Source organism: Ciona intestinalis, unplaced genomic scaffold (assembly GCF_000224145.3).
Source record: "Ciona intestinalis unplaced genomic scaffold, KH HT000152.2, whole genome shotgun sequence".
Lineage (NCBI taxonomy): Eukaryota > Metazoa > Chordata > Ascidiacea > Phlebobranchia > Cionidae > Ciona > Ciona intestinalis.
In genome coordinates this window covers 10,213-31,795 of record NW_004190474.2, presented here as the reverse complement: position 1 = coordinate 31,795, position 21,583 = coordinate 10,213, and the positions used below count along the sequence as shown (strand labels likewise).

At 40.2% G+C, this 21,583-nt stretch overlaps 1 protein-coding gene and 1 non-coding gene across 2 annotated transcripts in view; one reads left to right on the top strand and one right to left on the bottom strand.

Annotated features, from left to right (window-relative positions):
• LOC100179587 overlaps nt 1–21,583 on the top strand; it is a gene marked incomplete at its 3' end in the record, with an annotated part of 59,311 nt that overhangs the window by 27,924 nt on the left and 9,804 nt on the right. Inside the window, 35 exon segments of the mRNA XM_026839108.1 lie at nt 110–691; nt 1,066–1,192; nt 1,598–1,717; nt 2,056–2,197; nt 2,540–2,717; nt 2,961–3,206; nt 3,472–3,752; nt 3,979–4,096; nt 4,797–4,979; nt 5,273–6,578; nt 6,818–6,969; nt 7,407–7,664; nt 7,959–8,195; nt 8,431–9,036; nt 9,307–9,417; nt 9,769–9,959; nt 10,476–10,721; nt 11,042–11,208; nt 11,600–11,718; nt 12,031–12,172; nt 12,701–12,914; nt 13,280–13,467; nt 13,893–14,098; nt 14,425–14,702; nt 14,975–15,115; nt 15,674–15,818; nt 16,279–16,412; nt 17,148–17,280; nt 17,559–17,708; nt 17,951–18,136; nt 18,431–18,724; nt 19,021–19,154; nt 19,834–20,089; nt 20,396–20,599; nt 20,853–21,062. Of these exon segments, the coding sequence (XP_026694909.1) occupies nt 110–691; nt 1,066–1,192; nt 1,598–1,717; nt 2,056–2,197; nt 2,540–2,717; nt 2,961–3,206; nt 3,472–3,752; nt 3,979–4,096; nt 4,797–4,979; nt 5,273–6,578; nt 6,818–6,969; nt 7,407–7,664; nt 7,959–8,195; nt 8,431–9,036; nt 9,307–9,417; nt 9,769–9,959; nt 10,476–10,721; nt 11,042–11,208; nt 11,600–11,718; nt 12,031–12,172; nt 12,701–12,914; nt 13,280–13,467; nt 13,893–14,098; nt 14,425–14,702; nt 14,975–15,115; nt 15,674–15,818; nt 16,279–16,412; nt 17,148–17,280; nt 17,559–17,708; nt 17,951–18,136; nt 18,431–18,724; nt 19,021–19,154; nt 19,834–20,089; nt 20,396–20,599; nt 20,853–21,062 (8,385 nt within the window).
• Nucleotides 7,203–7,259, bottom strand: mir4167 (microRNA 4167). The gene has a single exon (NR_034563.1). It is a non-coding gene; the product is annotated as a microRNA 4167 (primary transcript).

Sequence of the window (21,583 nt, the reverse complement as noted above, 5' to 3'; positions counted from 1 at the left end):
TGTTCCAACAAGACATTAAATTATTAAAAAGCCTGGTTTTATAAATGCCTTTGTTTATGAAACACCCAAATAACATTCCTACATTAGTTTTCACATTCCCTACTTTCAGGATCCCAGGCACCAATATCGTGCCCATCTGGTTATTACTGCCCAACCTCTAACATGACCATCTACACCGACCTCTGCTCTCCAGGCTATTATTGCTACCAGAACGCCACCGTGCCGAAGCCTAATGATACTGTAACAGGCTGGCCCTGCCCAGCAGGTCACTACTGCCCTGCAGGGGTTACAACACCCATAGCTTGCCCTAATGGAACATTCAGTGCTTCAGAAACGAATGAAGTTGAATCAGATTGCGACGCCTGCACACCTGGGTTGGTTTGTTCAACAAATGGACTTGTTTCTCCTGATGGTATTTGTAACGCAAGTTACTATTGTCCTGGTGGAGATAAAGTAGGCACGTCGATGCCATGTGAACCAGGGTTCCATTGCCCCGTGCAATCCCCATACCAGGTACCATGTAAATCGGGTGAATACCAGAACGAACCTCTCGCTGAAGTTTGTAAAGTTTGCCCGGAAGGTTTTTACTGCGACGCTACAAACGCTTCTGTCATCGTCCCCACGCCCTGCCCACCCGGATATTTCTGCCCCAATGGAACAGAGTTCGGAGAGAAATATCCGTGCCCGCTTGGTGAGTTATTAAACGACTTTATTTTATACAAAATATTGTACCACGAGACTGTTTCAAACATATGTAGGCTGTACAATAATCATATTCCTACTTGGTAAGTTGGTATATTTCGATGACAGCAGAGTTATCAACATATACTTAAGCATGTTGCATCAGAACACAGTTATAATCAACAATCATATTTATGATTCTATAAATGCGTCTTGCTCTCTACATAAGTTAATTTTGATTATATAAATTTAATAAATGACTTCATTTTGTGTCTTCATCCACGATGATATGAGTAGTATTTATACTTTTCATATTGAAATCTGCAAAGATATACGCAAACACCAAAACTGGTAAATTCACGACAATAACATCCTTCAACCCAGGAACTTTCAACAACAATACAAAGTTAACAAGGATCGGCGATTGCAGTCAATGTTTGCCTAAATATGCTTGCACTGAACCAGGGTTGGTCTACCCTTATATTGAATGTTCATCTGGATATTTCTGCAAGTTAGTATTTCAATTTACATAGGTGTTTGTAGCTGTAAGTGTATCTTGAATTTCAGATTTTATGAATGTGCTAATGCAAAATTGCACGCATGCTATCTTCAATTTACCATGCTCTTATTATTGAGTCTTCTCATATGCTTATCTAAATTCACATACTGATACAGAAAATTAGTATTTATTCATAAATAATTATGTATCTCAGTGGATCAGCAGAGGGTTTATATGTTTAAAAAACCAACTAAAACCCAAAGCAAACATTTGTTCTCTTTGCTTTGTGTTTTGTAGCATATTGATGGTGTGCATAAGGTGTAACAAACCAGTTAAACCCCACAGTGTACATGAGGTGTATATGACACACCGTATACAATTGAACCACACACCAAATAACCCTCGTTCCATCACCAGACATTCATCGAACTCATCCACGCCAACATTAGGCCCCGACATTGCAGATGAATGCCCCCCTGGTTATTATTGTCCGCAGGGAACCGATGAACCAACACCATGTCCACAAGGAACTTTCAGGTGATGTGTCGGCTCTTATAACGCAATTAAAGTTGACCCTCCATTGAACGGGTTGTGTCTTTATCCAAACTTTTGTTTTCATTAGAAGACTTTTTAAGAAATAATTAAACATAAATGGCTCTTTTCTAGCCTCTTTATTTGTCTGCTAGATGTAGCGACCACGCTACTTTTGACCAAATAAAGATGTTTTTAACCGTAAGCAGGTTTTAAAAACTGTTGTTTTGCCGTCATATCCTGTTTTTTTCTCATTTTAACTATTTTTGGATCTTCGCTACTTTAATCAATGAGTCAAATAAAATATATCAATATTATAATAATAACCCCCAATTACCCCACAGTTCCAAACCCCGCCTAAGCAACGAGGGTGAATGCACGAACTGCACGGCTGGTTTCTACTGCAGTCCACTTGCACAACTTGCACCAACTGCACCATGTGACCCGAGGTTTTACTGCCCACTAGGATCAACCAATGCCCAACAAGTAACTATATGATATTAAACCTTTTGTAAAATAAATAATCTAGTATAAAAACATGGGTAAAATAAAAAAGTTACAAAAAAATCACAAGCACTGTAATAGAATAAAAGTAACTAATTATCTTTGCATATGCCATGGGCGTTAGGTTATATACACTTTCGGTTGTTGTATGTATGGCTGACAGTTAAGTGTCTTGCTCAATGACACACATACACGCCTGCAACAGTGATAACATCAACCTGTATCCTCTGGTCTAGTGGCGATCACTGTAACCACTGCACCACATTATCAACTAACAATATACATATTATGTACATAACCACCCTTTATAAACTCCTCCACCAGGTAATCTGTCCCCATGGTAGTTACTGTGGCCTCCAAACTTCCGTTCCCGACCCTTGCCCAATATCCACGTACTCCAACACTGAAGGGTTGGCCAACTCCACACAATGCTTGGAATGCAAAGCTGGTTATTATTGTGACCAACCTGGGAGAACTAATGTTACTGGGCCTTGTGCTCCTGGTTAGTATTGTATACTGCTTAATGAATACAGCTCTTTGCTGGATGAATTTTACAAAGCCATGTGCACAAGCAGAAATATTTAGTAATTTATTGTTTCCTATTATTTGTAGGTAGCATTGAAATAATTTTTGTTATTTAAAATATCTATGTTTGTTTATATAAAAAAATTTTTGGATATTCAAGCAGTGTTATTGTGCATAACCTCACCCATAAATAATATAAGTTCAATAAACTACCCACCAGGATACTATTGTCCCAATGGAAGCTCCAGCGCTACAGAGAAACCATGTTGGATCGGTTACAAATGTCCGGAAGGCTCCCCTCTACCGCTATCGTGTGGTGACGGATATTACTCAGACTCCCCAACGTCATCGTCGTGCCAACCGTGCCCCGGTGGTCAATACTGCGTGGCTGGTGATGTCATCCCTGATGATGTCACTACTTTGTACAAACCATGCCCAAGAGGCTACTTCTGTCCAAATGGAACAGGTGAGTTATGGTGTATTAGTATTTGATATAATGTTTCAATGAATGTAACTTATTTATCCTCGCATGATGGGGCGTCGTTATAACACAGGTGTTTTGTTTCATACACCTCCTTCCCACTTACAAGTTACCACGTATGTAACTTTGTGGGTGATAGTATTTTTGTATAGCTAACAATTTGAGTGCCTTGCTCAAGGACACATATGACCACAATGGTGGCAACACCAAATTATTTGTATTTAAAGTTTACCATCCCTTCACCTCACAGGTGTTGACTACCAACCCTGCCCTGTTGGTACTTACTCCAACAAAGAAGGTCTACAGATCATAGAGGAATGCCTTCCGTGTGAACCTGGGTATTACTGCAATGACACGGCCCTCACTTCACCAACTGCACAATGCTATGAAGGATATTACTGCCAGTCAGGTGTTCAAACCCCTGGTCCAAGCGGAACGTTATGCGACTCCATACCAGGATCAATATACCCAAGTGTGGGCGACATCTGCCCCCCGGGAACGTTCTGTATTCCTGGTTCTTCAACACCAGAGGTCAGTGTACAGCAAGGTTTTTAAACTATGTAGGGACACATACATTCGAAATGTCCATTTTTTAAAGTTATTTTTAAATATTTAAAGTTTCATAAAACACAGTTAATAACCGTGGATACAAACGAATTATCAAAAATATTCAAATTTATTTTTGCAAATTTTTAACATGTCGTATAGCAACAAAATTCCTTCTAAAACTTGGTAAAAACTTTTTTAAACCTTCCAGAGTTGCAAGGCTGGTTTCTACAACGACATTACCACCCAAGGTGCATGTCAGTTATGTGAACCTGGATATTACTGCCCTGCTAATACAACAACATATATCATCTATCCTTGTCCTGAAGGTATTTATGTTTGTATAATGTTTTGCTAATACTTTGTATGGACGACAGTCGTTATAACACGGGTGTTCTGTTTCATACACCTCGTGCCCGCTTACAAGTTACTATGTATGTAACTTATTTATCCTCGCAAGGCGGGGCAACGGCAATCGTTATAACACGGGTGTTCTGTTTCATACACCTCGTGCCCGCTTACAAGTTACTATGTATGTAACTTATTTACCCTCGCATGGCGGGGCAACGGCAATCGTTATAACACAGGTGTTCTGTTTCATACACCTCGTGCCCGCTTACAAGTTACTATGTATGTAACTTATTTACCCTAGCATGGCGGGGCAACGGCAATCGTTATAACACAGGTGTTCTGTTTCATACACCTCGTGCCCGCTTACAAGTTACTATGTATGTAACTTATTTACCCTAGCATGGCGGGGCAACGGCAATCGTTATAACACGGGTGTTCTGTTTCATACACCTAGTGCCCGCTTATTAGTTCCCATGTATGTAACTTGGTGGGTGATTATTTTTCTGTATGACTGCTAAGACAACTCATTGGTGACCACTGGGTTGGAGGAATTATAATAGTATTCCACATGTTTAAAACAAAATATTCTAGAGTAGTTGAAATAACCTATTTAGTTTAAACATCTGATTCATTTACCTTTCATTCAATTTCACCCATTTAACCCCCACTCCCCCCCAGGTCACTTCTGTCCTCGTGGCACGGACGCCCCATACAACAACCCATGTCCCGCTGGTACCTTCAACAATGTAACTAATGGGCAGAATGAGACATGGTGTATTCCATGCACTGCTGGTACTTATTGTGATAACCTGGGGAATGTGGTTGATGGTCTCCCATGTGATCCAGGCTACTACTGTCCAGGTATTAACACATTCAATACAAACCATTGTATTAACATCACTATGTGACTTGCCCAATTACACCAAGTTCTAGGTGTTTCAACTTAAAAATTTGCCCCTGCTACACACGATACTGAGCAGAGTATCAAATTTCTGTGCCCTGATATAACATGTTCAAATATGTTGTGATTTATATAAGTCTATCATTCAGTTGAAATGCTCCTGTACAAAGATGTTTCCATATTTTATAAAATATCCATTCCCACCAATGTTAATGCTACGTAATATCCCACGTTACCCACCCACATCCCACAGAGGCGTCCATCTCTTCCACTGGCTCCCCTAATGGTGGTGAGTGCACTGTCAGCCATTATTGCCCCCTAGGTTCAGGGTCACCGGTCCCATGCCCTGCAGGTCAATATTGCGAACACCCACAACTATCGGAACCCACGGGAAACTGCACTAAGGGTTATTACTGCCCTCCTGGTTCTGCTAAACCACAAGATCCAACGTGGGAATGTGAGGTTGGCTTCTACTGCCCTGAAGGAACCCTTGCCCCAATACCTTGTGGTAATGGGACTTATGGATTAATTGGAAAGTCAGAATCTCCTGGTCAATGCCAAACATGCGATGCTGGCAAATATTGTGTTGGAGTTGGTCGAACTAACGTTAGTGGGGACTGCGAGGCTGGTTACTATTGCCCTGCTGGTAGTATAACACCCAATGATCCAACATATAGATGCCAAGCTGGATATAAATGCCCCACAGGATCTCCCCTACCTATTCAATGCAATACTGGGTTATACCAGAAAGATCCACAAAAAGCAACATGCGATGACTGCCCTGTAGGTTTCTACTGTCCAAACGCAGGTGCCATCACCACCCCAACACCATGCCCACAGGGACATTACTGCTTACTAAACACTGACAGTGCAGATAAATATCCATGCCCTCCTGGGAGTTATAACAACAACACAGGCAGTTCATCCAGCAGTAGTTGTCAGCCATGTTGGCCAGGGTATTTCTGTACAACACCAGGTCAAATAACAGGCAGTGGTGATGGGCCATGTCTGGCTGGTTATTACTGTGATGCTGGATCTGCCACCAGCACTCAACATATTTGCCCACAAGGGTCTTACTGTGTGGAGAACAGTGCATTACCCCAGCCATGCCCTGCTGGGACTATTACTAAAGATTCAGGAAACCAAAACATCTCTGATTGTGAATCTTGCGACCCTGGTAAATACTGCAGTGACACAAGTGGGGGGATGGTGGATTGCTTGCAAGGTTATGTCTGCACGGGTGGGTCGGACACCCCAACACCCACGGACGACATTATGGGATACATCTGCCCAAGTGGGTTCATGTGTCCCAACGGAACCCTCACGCCCAAAGAATGCATAGTAGGGTCGTACCAACCCCACGCAGGCCAGTGGACGTGCGACTTGTGCCCGGAAGGTTCGTACTGTCCTAATGTGAACACAACAAGCCCCCTACCATGCCCCATGGGTTACTATTGTGGGTTAGGTACGGCCGTACCAAGGGCTTGTCCTGATGGAACTTTTTCAAACAAAACTGATCTTAAGGATTCCACGCAGTGTGTGGCTTGCCCTGCTGGGAAGTAAGTCGTGCATTTACAGAATTATATTATTAGGGCTATAATATAGGTATTACATAACAAAATGGAAAATGTTTTTTTGTGTTAAGGTAAAATTTTGGTGGGAGAGAAAACACTTTATGGCTTTCCTATAGCTTGTTTCAAACACTGCCATTTTAGTTGCTTTTTGTATATTTCCATCTTTGCTATTGTTACTGAAATATTAAATAAATATCACATAACATGTACAATTTACGCCTTAGATTCTGCAAAGCCCCCGAAACGAACCCATACGATGGTAGTAAGGATTGCAGTGAAGGTTACGTATGCGTTACACAATCTTCATCTGCTGCAAACTTGGTGGTGGATGGGTTTGGGAACGGACCTTGTCCTGCTGGTCATTATTGCCCAAGAGGTAAGTTTAAGATGGTCAACCATTATTAGTGTTAATTATTAATTCTAAAGGACCCTTGAGGTTTTTGTGCGTCTATTATAAAGTGTTTATTGTTATATTTATTTTTATAAAAATATTCATCTCGCGGTGTATTTATAAATACTTAATTGCTTGTCTGCTAGTTGTGGTTTTAACTAATTAAATGTTATTACATTTTAATCCCTTTTTATTACGGATTGTATCTGAAAGTTATTACAGTGATGAAATATATTGAAGCGTTGAAATATTTGCTTGGCATTCCACTCTACTAATTATGGTCGCATGTAATAAGCGCCCTGTAACGTAGCAACTGCGTGAATTCACTTTTACGTGTTTGCAACCATTACAAAATATACTCGCTTAAAATTGCTACAATATCTTGTTTTACATTTATCATAAAACAACTTCTACACACACAGGTACACCTGGTGCATTAGAATGCCCCCCTGGTTCACTACGCGCCGCACAAGGTGCACGAAACATCACCGATTGTGTCCCATGCCCTGCTACCAAGTATTGTACGGGCCCTGCTGCTGTTACATTCACTGGCGATTGTGATGCGGGCTTCTACTGCCCATCCAATGCTTATATAAAGGACCAACAGCCATCTGCATACCAATGTACACGCGGACACTTCTGTCCCCCAGCCTCTTCCGAGCCTGTACCATGCCCATCAGGTCTGTAACTTACAATAAATATAAAAGTATTTATCTTCTGGCATCAAAGTTGTAGGAGATTTTATGAAATAAACAGTGTTTTGTCTGCTTTAGTTAGGGACTAGGGTTAACCCAATAATAACGTTTCAGTAAAATCTATGTTTCATATTTTATGCCAGAAGTTTAGTTCTTGGATGTTTTACTGAGAACATATTTAGTATTTTTTGTCTGTATTCATTCAACTTTATTATACTTAGGGTGCATTTGCTATGTTATATTTTAATGTAAGTTTCCCGTCAACTTTCTCCCATCCAGGTTCATACCAACCAGGGGTTGGTGCTACACAGTGTCAAGCATGTGATGCCGGCTTCTATTGCCAAACAAACACAACAACCCCCGTGCCATGCCCAGTAACGAGCTACTGCCCCGAGAATTCAAGTTCCCCCCTTAAATGCCCCGGGGGGAAATACGGGGTGGGTGAACAATTAGAATCGCCCGATGATTGTTTGGATTGTCCGAGAGGTTTTTACTGCGTGGACGGCAATGTATCAGGTGAGATGGCCTCGTGTCTGTTGTTTCACTTGTGTATTGTCAAGTAAATGGATAAATACTCCCCGTTTTTAGTGGTTGAGAAAAATAATATGTTTGTAAACAATTATTATGACTAAGTTTTTAAATATTTTAATAATTTGAAGATAAATTAGTCTAGAGACAACTATTTGTTGGTTTTATTTTTGTGTTAAAAGTTCAAATCCGTATTATTAACTTCATATTCCTTCACTCACAGCTCCATGTTCAGCTGGTTACTTATGTATTAGTGGAAGCGACAGCCCAACCCCCGATGGTTCAAACCCCACTGTGGGTGGTCCTTGTCCATTCGGATATTATTGTTTAGAGGGAACCCTTGACCCACAACTTTGTCCTGAGGGTTTGGTCATCAACGTGGTTGGGGCAAGCTCCAAGGATAATTGCACCAAGTGTCCCGCTGGGTTTATTTGCACGAATAGCACCGTGCCAGTACCGTGCAACCCGGGCTATTACTGCCCATTTGACGAAGCAATAACACCTTGCCCACCTGGAACATATTCAAACACATCAGGAGCTTCAGACAGCAGCACATGCGAGCCATGTTTACCTGGGTATTGGTGTCCCTCCCCGGGTACTACCAACCCCACCCAAACCCCATGCCCCGTCGGCCACTACTGCCCCCTTGGTACAGGAAGCACCCACTACTTCTAACACACTACATTAGACCCTGTACCCTGCCAAGCTGGTACATACCGCGATGAAGTAGGTGGTTCATCGCAAGCAGATTGCTCCACGTGCCCACCAGGGTATTATTGCCCGTATGCAACAACAACTTGCTACAACTGCACGGATTCTGGTGTTCGAGGTAAAGATTTTCATCATATTATTGTCTAGGTATTTCACACAAAAAAATTTAATATTAGACAAAAAATATAGTTGAAAAATAATAATATTTTTAATCCATTACCAATTATATTTAATGTGTATATGTTCATTGCTGTATATACATTTATAGTTTGTTTTATAAACCTATATATGTAATTGAAACTAACAGTAGTGTGGCCACATGTCAGAAGCAACCATAAATCAGCATACTGTAGAAGTCAGGTTTGAATAAACCAAACACTCCACCCAGGCTACCCTTGTCCATCTGGTACTTACTGTAAAAGTGGTTCCGTGTTCTACCAACCTTGCAAAGCTGAGTTCTACTGCCCACAATCATCTGTACAACTTCCATGTCCTGAAGGTAAGCCTACATTGATGGTGGTTACACTTATGTGGGTCAGTTACATGGCATATAGTTAGAAATTTAAGGCTTAATGCTGCTATCATTGAATCATTGTGTGTCCTTGGGAAAGATACTTGGCAGAATTGCTTAAACAGTTACATTTGTTTAGTAAGTATTAAAATATGTTGTGTAGCTTTGAATAGAAACCTTCATATAACAAAGCCACAACTTTGGTTCTAAGTTTCACCTTAAGATGGTCTCATAGTCTTTATGGTGTATACAAGCTACTTCACATGGTTGTGGAACAACTTGATATATGAAACTAACAGTGGTACAAAGTTCCTAAGTTAAACACACTCTTCCCCCCAGGTAATTACTGTCCTGGTAACTCCACCTCCCCCACCCCATGCCCTGCTGGTCATTATTGTCCTATAAGTTCAGCCCTGCCATTGAAATGCCCGCTTGGTTATTATGAGTTAGATGGATCCACGAGAACCACATTCGCAACCACGTGTGGTGCGTGCCAACCTGGTACTTTTGGTGCCGATGAAAACCGACAGGTTTGTGATGTCATCAGTCATAATTATGTGTGTTCAATTACTAATATGAAGACATTGTATAAATGCTGTGAATCTTTAGTACAAAGCATAATTGTAACTTGTTTATCCTCGCATGGCGAGGCAATGACAGTCGTTATAACACGGGTGTTCTGTTTCATACACCCCGTGCCCGCTTACAAGTTACCACGTATGTAACTTAATTATCCTCGCATGACGAGGCAACGACAGTCGTTATAACACGGGTGTTCTGGTTTTTACACCTCGTGCCCGCTTACAAGTTACCACGTATGTAACTTGTTTATCCTTGCATGGCGAGGCAATGACAGTCGTTATAACACGGGTGTTCTGTTTCATACACCTCGTGCCCGCCTACAAATTACCATGTATTTGATATTTAATTGTTTTTTCAATAAAGATCTCACTGAACTTACATCTGCTGTGTTAGAAACTTATACGGTTCATCCTATTTTACTACTAACCACAAAGTCCACAATACACACATAACTTCCATCACAGAACTGCAGTGCATGTCAAGCTGGTGTGGTTTGCCTCACAGCAGCAACAACAGACCAACCACAAGCGAACAACGCAACATCCAACACAACCAACTCCTACCCATGCCCACCTGGTTATTACTGCCCATCATCATCCATCATTCCCACACCTTGCCCTGCTGGAACTTATAATCCAAATGAGTTTGGCCAAGATGCATCAGCCACATATTGTATATTGTGTGGGGTCGACCAGTTCAATCATTTACCAGTAAGTTATTTTGTTAATTAAACCATTAATAATATATATAATTTATTTTCTACTTATATTTGAATCTTGTCTTTCTATTCTATACGAATAATCAGCTAGTCACTGGGATTTAGACCACATTTGGCTCGACACCCCATAAACCTGTAATTTTACTAAAATAACACCTATCTCACTACTCCAAGGACTAACCAGTATTTTGCCCAAAGTTAACACCCAACCCCAGAGACCTGTAATGTAACTGATACCATAGTCCTGCATACAAGTGAAATATAGCACTAACTGTAGTCTTATATATACTAACTCCACCCCCCTTACCCCAGGGACAAACTGCATGCCTTGATTGTGGTGGGCAAGCCTCCCAACCAAGCATGGGCCAAACTACATGTGTGTGTACGGGGTCTGGTCAGGACTTTCAACCAAGTGACCGACAATGTCCGTGCGCTGATGGTTATCTTATCGATGAAACAAGAGGGGGGGATTGTGTCAAGTGAGTATGTTGGACACTGGTAACATGTGTGTGATGATGTTGGTCCTAGTTTTCTGGTTTAAAACTAAATCTATGGTTCAATACAACAAACAGATCGCCTGCCATGTATTTTCCTGAACTCACATATTCTATTAAGGAATATTCACTTCAGTGTATATGTAGTTGAAGCTGTCTGATAAATATGATACCTTTGTAAAGGTTTGATAAAATATAATACCTTTGTAAAGGTTTGTTAAAATATAATATCTTTGTAAAGAAGAAGGAGTTAAAATTTTGACTCTATAAAAATAAACCACCAGAAAAGGTTTACCACACTTGATCTATGCATGGTACCACCACCAGCAGAAGCGTATCTTCTTACAACTGTTATACACTACCCATGTTATAACAGATATGTCTACCCGATATGCACCACTGGTACATCAAGATCACAAAGTGGTCAGTGCCTCACTGATGAAGAATGGTTGATTGAATGTACAAACACATGCGGGTCAGAGGAATTGAGTCAAGGTGAATTTGAACTTTATTCAAATGTTTTGCAACCTGTTTTGTGCTTACACTACAAGGCGTTGTGCCAAAGTGATATTTTTGTGATTTATTTTTACCTAAGGGCAATTTCTGCTTTGAATTTTTGTATCGAAAACAACAGGAGTGACAGAAAATTATAAATATTAACAAAAGTTTGGTCTTTTGCCAGACTTTTTTTGGCCAAGTTACTTTTAAAATATTACCTGGCTGGGATTTAGTAACAGCTATATCGGTATACAATACAGCACTCAAGGTTTGTGTTCAATCTTAATATTCAAACCTTAAACTTCACAGGTGTTGATAGAAGCTTAGGTGCTTGTACTTGTGCTGTGGATGATCTGGACAGTGTTTGTGACCTTGAGTGTCGATCAAACCAACAAAAGATTGTCCAACTTATTTGTCCGAACCCAGTGCTTGGGCAAGAGGCTTATGTTAGGTTGGTGGGGTTTTGTTTTGTAACTGTATAAGCATATGTATGTTGCCTGCTTTTCTTTATCTGTAGTTGGAAAACGTAAGTCATTATAATGTGTGTTCTGTTACATACACCTTGTGTCCGCTTACAAGTTATCATGTATTTTATTTTGTGGGTGATTATTTTTTTGGAATGTATATACTATGGTGTATATAAAAACACCATGGTATAATTGGCAGTGAGCATGAGGTGTATGAATACACCATGTGTGTCTGGTGTATAAGAAGACACCCATGTTATAACTCGACAGTGAGCATGAGGTGTATGAATACACCATGTGTGTCTGGTGTATAAGAAGACACCCATGTTATAACTCGACAGTGAGCATGAGGTGTATGAATACACCATGTGTGTCTGGTGTATAAGAAGACACCCATGTTATAACTCGACAGTGAGCATGAGGTGTATGAATACACCATGTGTGTCTGGTGTATAAGAAGACACCCATGTTATAACTCGACAGTGAACATAACGTACTCAAATATCCACCAGAGTAACTTACACTGATGGTTCGATCGAAGACTTCCCAGTAAGCCAGTTATCGAAAATTATCAACGCCGCGTTCTCAATCAACGACAACCAATGTACGAGTGGAAGTGGAAGTATTGAACCTGTCTACATAATGGAAAGCACGTCCGTTGGAGTGCTTGGATTGTATCAACCTGATGCTGCTTATGTAGCTGGACTGTTGCAAGCAAATTCACAGGTAAGTTATGGAGTGTTGTGAATGGAACTTATTCATCTTCGCATAGCGGGGGGGAACGACACTGGTTATAACACGGGTGTTTTGTTTCATACACCTCGTGCCCGCTTACCAGTTACCGCGTATGTAACTTTGTGGGTGATTGTTTTTCTGTATGGCTGACAATTTGGACAACCCATTAGTGACCACTGGGTTGGAGCAATTGCCGTTAATTATCTTGCCCAAGAACACATAAGCACACAATGGTGGCAGCATCCAGCCTGGAACCTGTATCCTCTGTTCTAAATGGCTTTACCCATTGTTCCACTGTGTATTAAACTTAATGTGAAAGAACAAACAAACTTGTTTTCACGATATTCCATCTCCAGCAAAACACAACCCAATCATCGACATCAAGAAGACGCAGAAGCATCGGGAATTATGGAAACTTTGGTTCGTTTAATTACGAGACAACTTGGAACAAACGGAAGTTGTTGGCTGTGTCGAGCGTTTCCAACAGTACAGGGATAACCAACCCCGTCGTTTGTTTGGCTGATAATGCAGTCGTGATGTTCACGTAAGTTGGGTGTATGGAGATGTGTACACGGCTGGTGAGCAGGGGGTACGTGGTTCAAGGCTCACTGATATTGTTATGGTTTGACAGAAACATGGAGAAAAACTGTTTAAAATAACTTGATAATAACGTTTTTGATATTTGATCATTAAGATAATCTTCTGGCAGACAATACATTGGTCCTTTAAGATCACAAATAAAATATTGCTAAATTTCTTTTGGATTACTGATATAGTTACTGATATATTTAGTGAACAAGATACCTGGTTAAACCATCACTTAATTATATATATGTATATATGGGTCATACATATAGATATTAGTACAATCATATATATATAAACTATACATAGAATGTGATGGATATACATCAACTGTTACTGCTAGACTGAATTAAATCATGGTTTCCCCCCCCCCCCACCATACAGCATCACCAACACAGAATACCCGATATACGACACCAACAACTTATACAACACAAACGATAAGTTTGACTACGGTGGCTTCCGTAAACTACAAGAGGATGTTCAACTGACCGGAACCACAAGTTCTTTGTTTGCGTTCCGCTTCAGCGACCCAGGGGTTTACGCATTCTATCTAAGCACGAATACTTTCAAGAAGTTTTACGTTAAAGGTGATTGTGTGTTTAAACTTGTATGGGTGAGGTCCTTGAACGTACATCAGAATACATGGAGATGTAGCCGGAGTTCCTTCCTGATTATTTGTTCTATTTGGCTGAGAATTTGGACAACCCATTAGTAACCACTGGGTTGGAGCAATTGCCGTTAAGTGTCTTGCCCAAGGACATTAACAACCATAATAGTGGCAGCATCATGCCTCGAACCCAGTAACTTCTGGTTACACCTCTTGCTTTTCAATTGCTTTTAACTGTCTTTTTCAAAAAGAACCCCTCATCGAGGTTTGAACCCAGTACCTTCTAACCCTTCCCCCCTTCCACAGTTGTAAGCCAGGGAGGGACGTGCACCGAGGTCGGTCCCTTCTTCCCCCCCACCCCGCGATACATGACGCAGAGTGGTCTCAGTTTACGCACGGACATCTTACTTGAACCAGACTGGTTGTTCATTGGCCTGCTACTGGCATCTGCTGTCATCATCATCCTTATATTGGTGGCAGCACTTGTATTGTTCCAGAGATATGGATGGGGGAGGTTGAAACTGTTGGTGCCTTACTACAGAGTGATCGCGACCTATTTTGAATTTGATGATTATTCGTCTAAAGTAAGATGTGTGTTTCTGTATTTAAAGTTCCAAATTATTGATCAAGAACCGATAAGGAAAAGTAGGCATGCAAGATGAGAAACTGATCTATGGGATATGAATAAAGTGGTTTCTAGGGCAAATATAAAGTTGTTGATTTTGTATGTTTTTCCAAGGTTCCAGAATAAAGTTTGTTGGACTAAATATTCCCCACACCCAGTTGTTGCCTTTCCTGCAGTGCCATCTTATATAGAAGACAAATTATTTGTTAAAACAATTAATATTTGATCCAGGGTTCAACCGTTCATTCCATCAAGAAATATCATCCAAACCTTGACCTTACAAACAAAGCTGGTGTACACCAGGATCAAGATGCCGCTGTTGTGGGGGTTGGGGTTGATGCTAAGGATGAATTCTGGGATTACGAGAGACAGGTAAGCGGTGGGGGTGATTGGGGGGTTGTAACATGGGGAACCTCACCAAAAGGTTGAAATCCTAAATTGGGTCGGTTTAAAAAAGGTTGTCGAAAATGTAGTTGAAAATAAATTGTTAAAATTTTTCAACACTGAACTTTCAGGTTATATAAGGTTTCCCCTAATTGATAATCATGGTTTTATTTTTTCGTTTTGTAGAGAAAACATTTAAGCATTTATTTGTTATTTAAATACATTACCCACTGCACCATTATTAACTGTAAAAGTAAACTCCCAACCCTATAAGTTGTGATGTCTCAGAGCAAAAAATGATATCCTACAGTGGGGTTGCTATTTAAAAAGTTGTGTAAAATATAGTTTCGGAAATCAATTGTTAAAGTTTTTTTTACACTAAACTCACTGGTGAGTTTTAAACTTGGATGTAACATGAAAACAGAAGCTATGGGTAAAAGTAGGAAGAACATTGGCTAAAATTTGAGTAACTTACATTAATTTTTCTTCCTATATTATGTATAGTTAAAATATATTTGTATATAGAACTAACCATATGATTGACAGGTTGATTTGGAATCCTTCAGCAGTCAGGAGTTATACACAATCCTTAAGAAACATTCAAACCATGTAACATCTAGTATTGGGATGCAGAAAGAAGAAGTGAAATTACTTTATCAGAAAATATCGCAACAAATACAAGTTCTTAAAGGTAGGACAGGATTCATATTTATTAAGTGTTTATGAAAGTCCAAGTTATTTTAGCCAAGCTGTCGTAAATATCGTAAAAAAAGTGATAAACATAATGTCCTTAGCTCCATTAAAATTCAATGAATACCAAATGAACGCCCAGCTCATTACGAATACAAGTACGCTAAAGGTAGAACATGATGGATATTCATATACAATGTCACTGCAAGTCATAATATAAACAATTTCATTTTGCTCATATTCTGTCCTTCTTGCTACCAGGTGTAGTTTATATAAGTTGGCTTTCAGATATAATAACATGAATTTCATTATACCAGCGTTTTGTCAACTATACGGCAACACTATATCCAGAGTATATTATTATTGCCTTGCTGTATTGCAGATGAAGCGTTAGTGAAATAAAATATACTTTAGCCAACCTAATATATCATTATATCTGACCCACCCAACCCTCCACCCAGATTTCTGGACAGCGAAGGTAAACGTGTTCGGAAAGCCGAAGATGAGCAAAGATGAGAGGAAGGTTTACGAGGAGAGGAGGGAGGAACTTGAAATGGAGATCGAACGGAGGAAACATCTTGGAGAGAAAGTTATGGTGGGTGGGGGTGTATAACTGTACATGAATGAATGAAATTTATTTCGTCTCTTTGATCACGATAACGAAGAACAAGAGAGTTTACAAAAGCGAAAAGACGGGTAGTAACGGTAAAACAACAGTTGTTAAAACTCGCTTGTTGATGAAAAGAAAGAAATGATGTTTTGGATAAAAGGCGTGACCGTTACACCCCATGTATGATGTGGGGAATATAGATCACTGGGAACACATTACTTGCACATACTGTTTAAATATTTAGCAGCCATATATAAAAAATTTAAAAAAAAAACCCTAAAAAATATTAACCTTCAAACTAACATACATGGTAACTTGTAAGCCAGCACGAGGTGTATTATCACCCGTTTTATAACAACTATCAATTTCCGGCCACTCATGAGGGTAAAGTAAGTTACGTTTATTCAAATATATTAAAGGCAGCCTTGGTGTTGGGGTAATCGGCCAACTATGGTCTAAATACTAGATTCTCTTACAAGTCACACTGTAAGACCTCACCCTATACAATAGACTGTGCATGCACCATGTCGGGTTCATGAACCAACCCTGACCACATATCCTAGGTACTCAAGGACCTCACCCTTGTGTAATGTAATGTTCTCAAGGAAATATTAATTCATTTTCATTAATTCATTTGCTGCCAATCTCTTACTTTAAACATTGCCTAGTAAACCTTGATAATGCATGTTCAACCCATATACCTTGATATTGAACCCACAGTCAGTATTGGTTCAACAACGTGAGTTACAACACGAGGACGGTGAGCAAAGGATGAACAACTTTGTTCAATTTACATCATTGTTTAAATCTGTTAAGAGGATTCTTATGAAGACAGTGGAAGACATTAAGGAAGGTGGGGGAATTGTTTGTTGCAACAAGTTGCCTGGCGTAGTGGTTAGCGTCTCTAGCTCAGAGGTTACTATTCGATAATGGTTTGACATTGCTATCGCTGTGTATCGATTGTCCAAATTGTCAGCCATACAGAAAAGCAATCACCCACAAAGTTACATTTGTGGTAACCTCTAAGCGAAGTGTATGAAACAGAACACCTTGAGTTATAAGACCGCCATTGCCACTTTAGGTTTTATAACTTAATTTTAACTTTCCCCTTTCTAACCCCTACCTTCCCAGGCAACACAAACACGGATGACCTCCAAGCTGATGTTTCTCGTGTTAACGACATGATTAATAAGATATCTATGGTTGTGAGCGGTGAATGCCGTAGACTTGGTTGTTGGGGGGTGCTGGGTGAAGGAAGCGGGGCTCAACTTATTCATCCAGGTGAGGGGGTGTGCACGCTAAATACATTTACACTTTTAGTTTTCTCATTGATTAATATGGTGAATGCAATATACTTCGGCTCTGCTTGTTTGTATAGACACCTAACAACAGGGTAAACTATGTTTTAGACCTAAAACTGCGGTTCTTAAATGATGTCACCCCTGTTTTAAAAGTTTGGGTGATATTTTTGAGCACCCCTAACTTTACAACTATAAACAATACTAACAATAATACTCTCCCAGGCACAAAGTCAGCTTTGTTATTGAGTGATATCTTCAATGAGGATGGAACATTGAAAGCCACGGATATTTGTGTGATGGATGACATATTGAAACTGGCCGTCCCCAAACCTGGATGTGACTTGCTCATGTATAATGGGCAACTTATATCTGTGGTTGGGAAGGAATATTTTGTACACCCACAAACAGGTAGGGGGTATAATGGGATTTGTGGGGTGGATAACTGGGGCTTATTACTCTTTGTTTTTTAAACATAAAGGTTTACACAATGTTTCTGGCACATCTAATAACTGGAAACTTTATTGATATGATTTATCTTAAACGGAATTATTAATATTAATTAAACAACAAAGAGATGCCAAATCTCTTTCTATCCCGTATGGTTGATGTCCTATAGTGAAGCATGCCATGGTAATTTGGGATGTAGGCCAGAGTTTCTATATTAGCCCACCCTTGTTATAATACAACACAACCTTCTCGCAGGTCGTGTTCTTCCCATCGAGGGAAGTTTAAGTTTTGATCCCATGTCGTCACAAATCGTATGCACGAGTGACTTCGCTACGAGTGATAACTCAGCAACAACCGAAGCTTTGATCCCATTCATCCCATTCCCCACCCACCGTAGCACCATGCTACCTATGAATGTAGAACTACCTACCATAAGTAGAAGGAGTGATCTTAGATATGGCCAACCAATGGTGGACCCTTGTACAGGACTAACTGTCCCAATATGCGGGGTTACCATCAACCCACTTAATGGGCAGATTCACCCTCTTGGTAAGCAGCAAGTATGCAGGTTATAGCAATTCTTGTCAAAGTATCAACATTATACGACTAGATGCTTTGTTACTGTTGATATGAGACAGAACGTAATACTCTTCTGGTAAAAATGATAATTTATTTACACCAATTTTTCTCTGTCATCTGTCAAGACGCATCAGGGTCTTACTGTTTTTTTTAGGAAAAAAATTAAATAGCTGTAAAAATAACACATTTTGCCTGAGTCTTTTATGAGCTGTTATGCTGTATTTAAATCTAGTGCGAATGTTATGCTTATATTCATTCCTTCACAGGCGGCACCCACACCAGCCCAGTCACCGGCCTACCAACTCCGATAGAGATTGGATCCTTCATGTTGCTACCAAACACAAACACACCCGTCCCTATACTTATGGTTGGCTTTGATAAAGAAGGAAAGATAATACCGGTAACAATAACAACATATGCACGATTGATGTAAATTACCATAATGTGCAATCCTGGTACACTAATGGCTGGTTTGGCACCGTGGTTCAGTGGTTGCATCATTACCTAAGGATGTAGAGTTTGTTGCTTTGTGACACTTAACCATATATTAGTAATAGGTTGTAGCATCTTGGGTAATAACAATTAATTGCACATAACTGAACTACTGCCGTAATTTGCAATCTCATTATAATGATGTTGTTATCATACTAACTGACATGGTACAGTGGTGTGTTGCTTGATACTGATGTATGTGCCCTTGGGCAAAAATCTTAACGATATTTGCTTAATCCAATAGTTGCTAAATAAGTTGTAGCACCCTGGGTGTTGGGGTAATGGACCAACTTTGACCTAAATCTTAGGTTCCATGGCATGCCACACTGTAGGACTTTACTCATATAGAATAGAATGTGCATACACAATGTTGGGGTAATGGGCCAACTTTGGCCTAAATCCCATTTCCCATGGCATGACTTACTGTAGGACTTTACTCATATAGAATAGAATGTGCATACACAATGTTGGGGTAATGGACCAACTTTGACCTAAATCCCAGTTCCCATGGCATGACTTACTGTAGGACCTCACCCATATAGAATATGTATTAACATGAAATACACAAACACCATGTTTTCGCACAGATTGGAGGAACCATGATGACACCCGATGCTCCTTCCTCTTCCTCCCAAACTCCCATCCTCCCTGGCTCCTCTTACATTGATCCCATGAGTGGGAAGATGATGATTGCCGGATCATGCCGCTCCCTCTACATCCCTGGGAAAGATGGCAAAGTGATCCCGTCATCTGGAGGATACCAATCCTACCTAAACGCATCACTTCTCGCATCCCAAGTGAAAGCTCTCGATTCACTTCAACAACTGAAAGATTCCGTGTTGGGTGAGATTGGTTGATTGTTTTCTACAAAGTGCTGTTTTATTTAATGCGGGTTAGGTCCTAGGGCACGGGATTTAGGCCAGATTTGGCCCATTACTCCAACACCAAATGTTTTGCACGGCAATATCTTATTCTATATAAGTTAGAAACTTATGCCAGATTCGGCCACATTTGAGCCAATGTGGGCCAGTGTGTTCTGTTATAATGCAACAAAAATCGTCCAACAATATAAGCGCATCAGGACCAGATTTAAAGAAATTATCAGAGTTATCAAAACAAAAGTATTTACCATCTAACCACCTTATGCAGACCTGGGAGGCCATGATGTTTCATTCAACCCCCAACATGAAGTTATGAAAGTGGAAACTTCATTGAAGCAACTCCAAACTTCACATAAGATGTGTTTGGTCAACTTGATAAGAACATCAGTGAATATGAAGCAGCACGAACAGAGATTTAGTGTGCTGTCGGCTACCGGGGGTGTAGCGGGGATAATGGAGTATAATGGAACAGGTTAGTGGGTTGTATATGCGGTGTTAAATATATGGTATATACATAGCAGTGTGCGTGTTGTGGTTCGGATGCTATTATAGTTAAAGACCATATGCATGCCCCAAATATATGCCTGGACCAAAATGGTAGAACAAAAATGCTTTTTTCAAAATACGTAATTTTCTGTCTTTTTGTCAAAAATTGTCCAGATTTGCATTTATGGCACGACCCACTTTAACACACCCCCTATGTAAACCAACTTTAACCCCTCCAGGGCAACTCCTCCCCATCTTGGTGGGAACAAACATGGACGACCCCGATGGGACCAAACTAACCCTCCCGATACTTGGAACGCACAAGGATAAAATATCGGGACTTATGCGACCACTAGCGGGCACCATGGAGCATCCTGATGGACTCGGATTAATCCCGATTAATCTTGGAGTTGAAGGGATTGTATGTTGTATCTGGTATGGCTGTGTGTGTATGTGTTATATCAGGTATGGTTGTGTGTGTATGTGTTATATCAGGTATGGTTGTGTGTGTATGTGTTATATCAGGTATGGTTGTGTGTGTATGTGTTATATCAGGTATGGCTGTGTGTGTATGTGTTATATCAGGTATGGCTGTGTGTGTATGTGTTATATCAGGTATGGTTGTGTGTGTATGTGTTATATCAGGTATGGTTGTGTGTGTATGTGTTATATCAGGTATGGCTGTGTGTGTATGTGTTATATCAGGTATGGTTGTGTGTGTATGTGTTATATCAGGTATGGCTGTGTGTGTATGTGTTATATCAGGTATGGTTGTGTCGTGTATGTGTTATATCAGGTATGGCTGTGTGTGTATGTGTAATATCAGGTATGGCTGTGTGTGTATGTGTTATATCAGGTATGGTTGCGTACTGAATGCGTAAACACTTACATAAACAATCACCCACGCAACTATCCTTGCAAGAAAAAAGTTTGACTCCCCTTATAGGATGGCATGAGGCGTATGAGACCA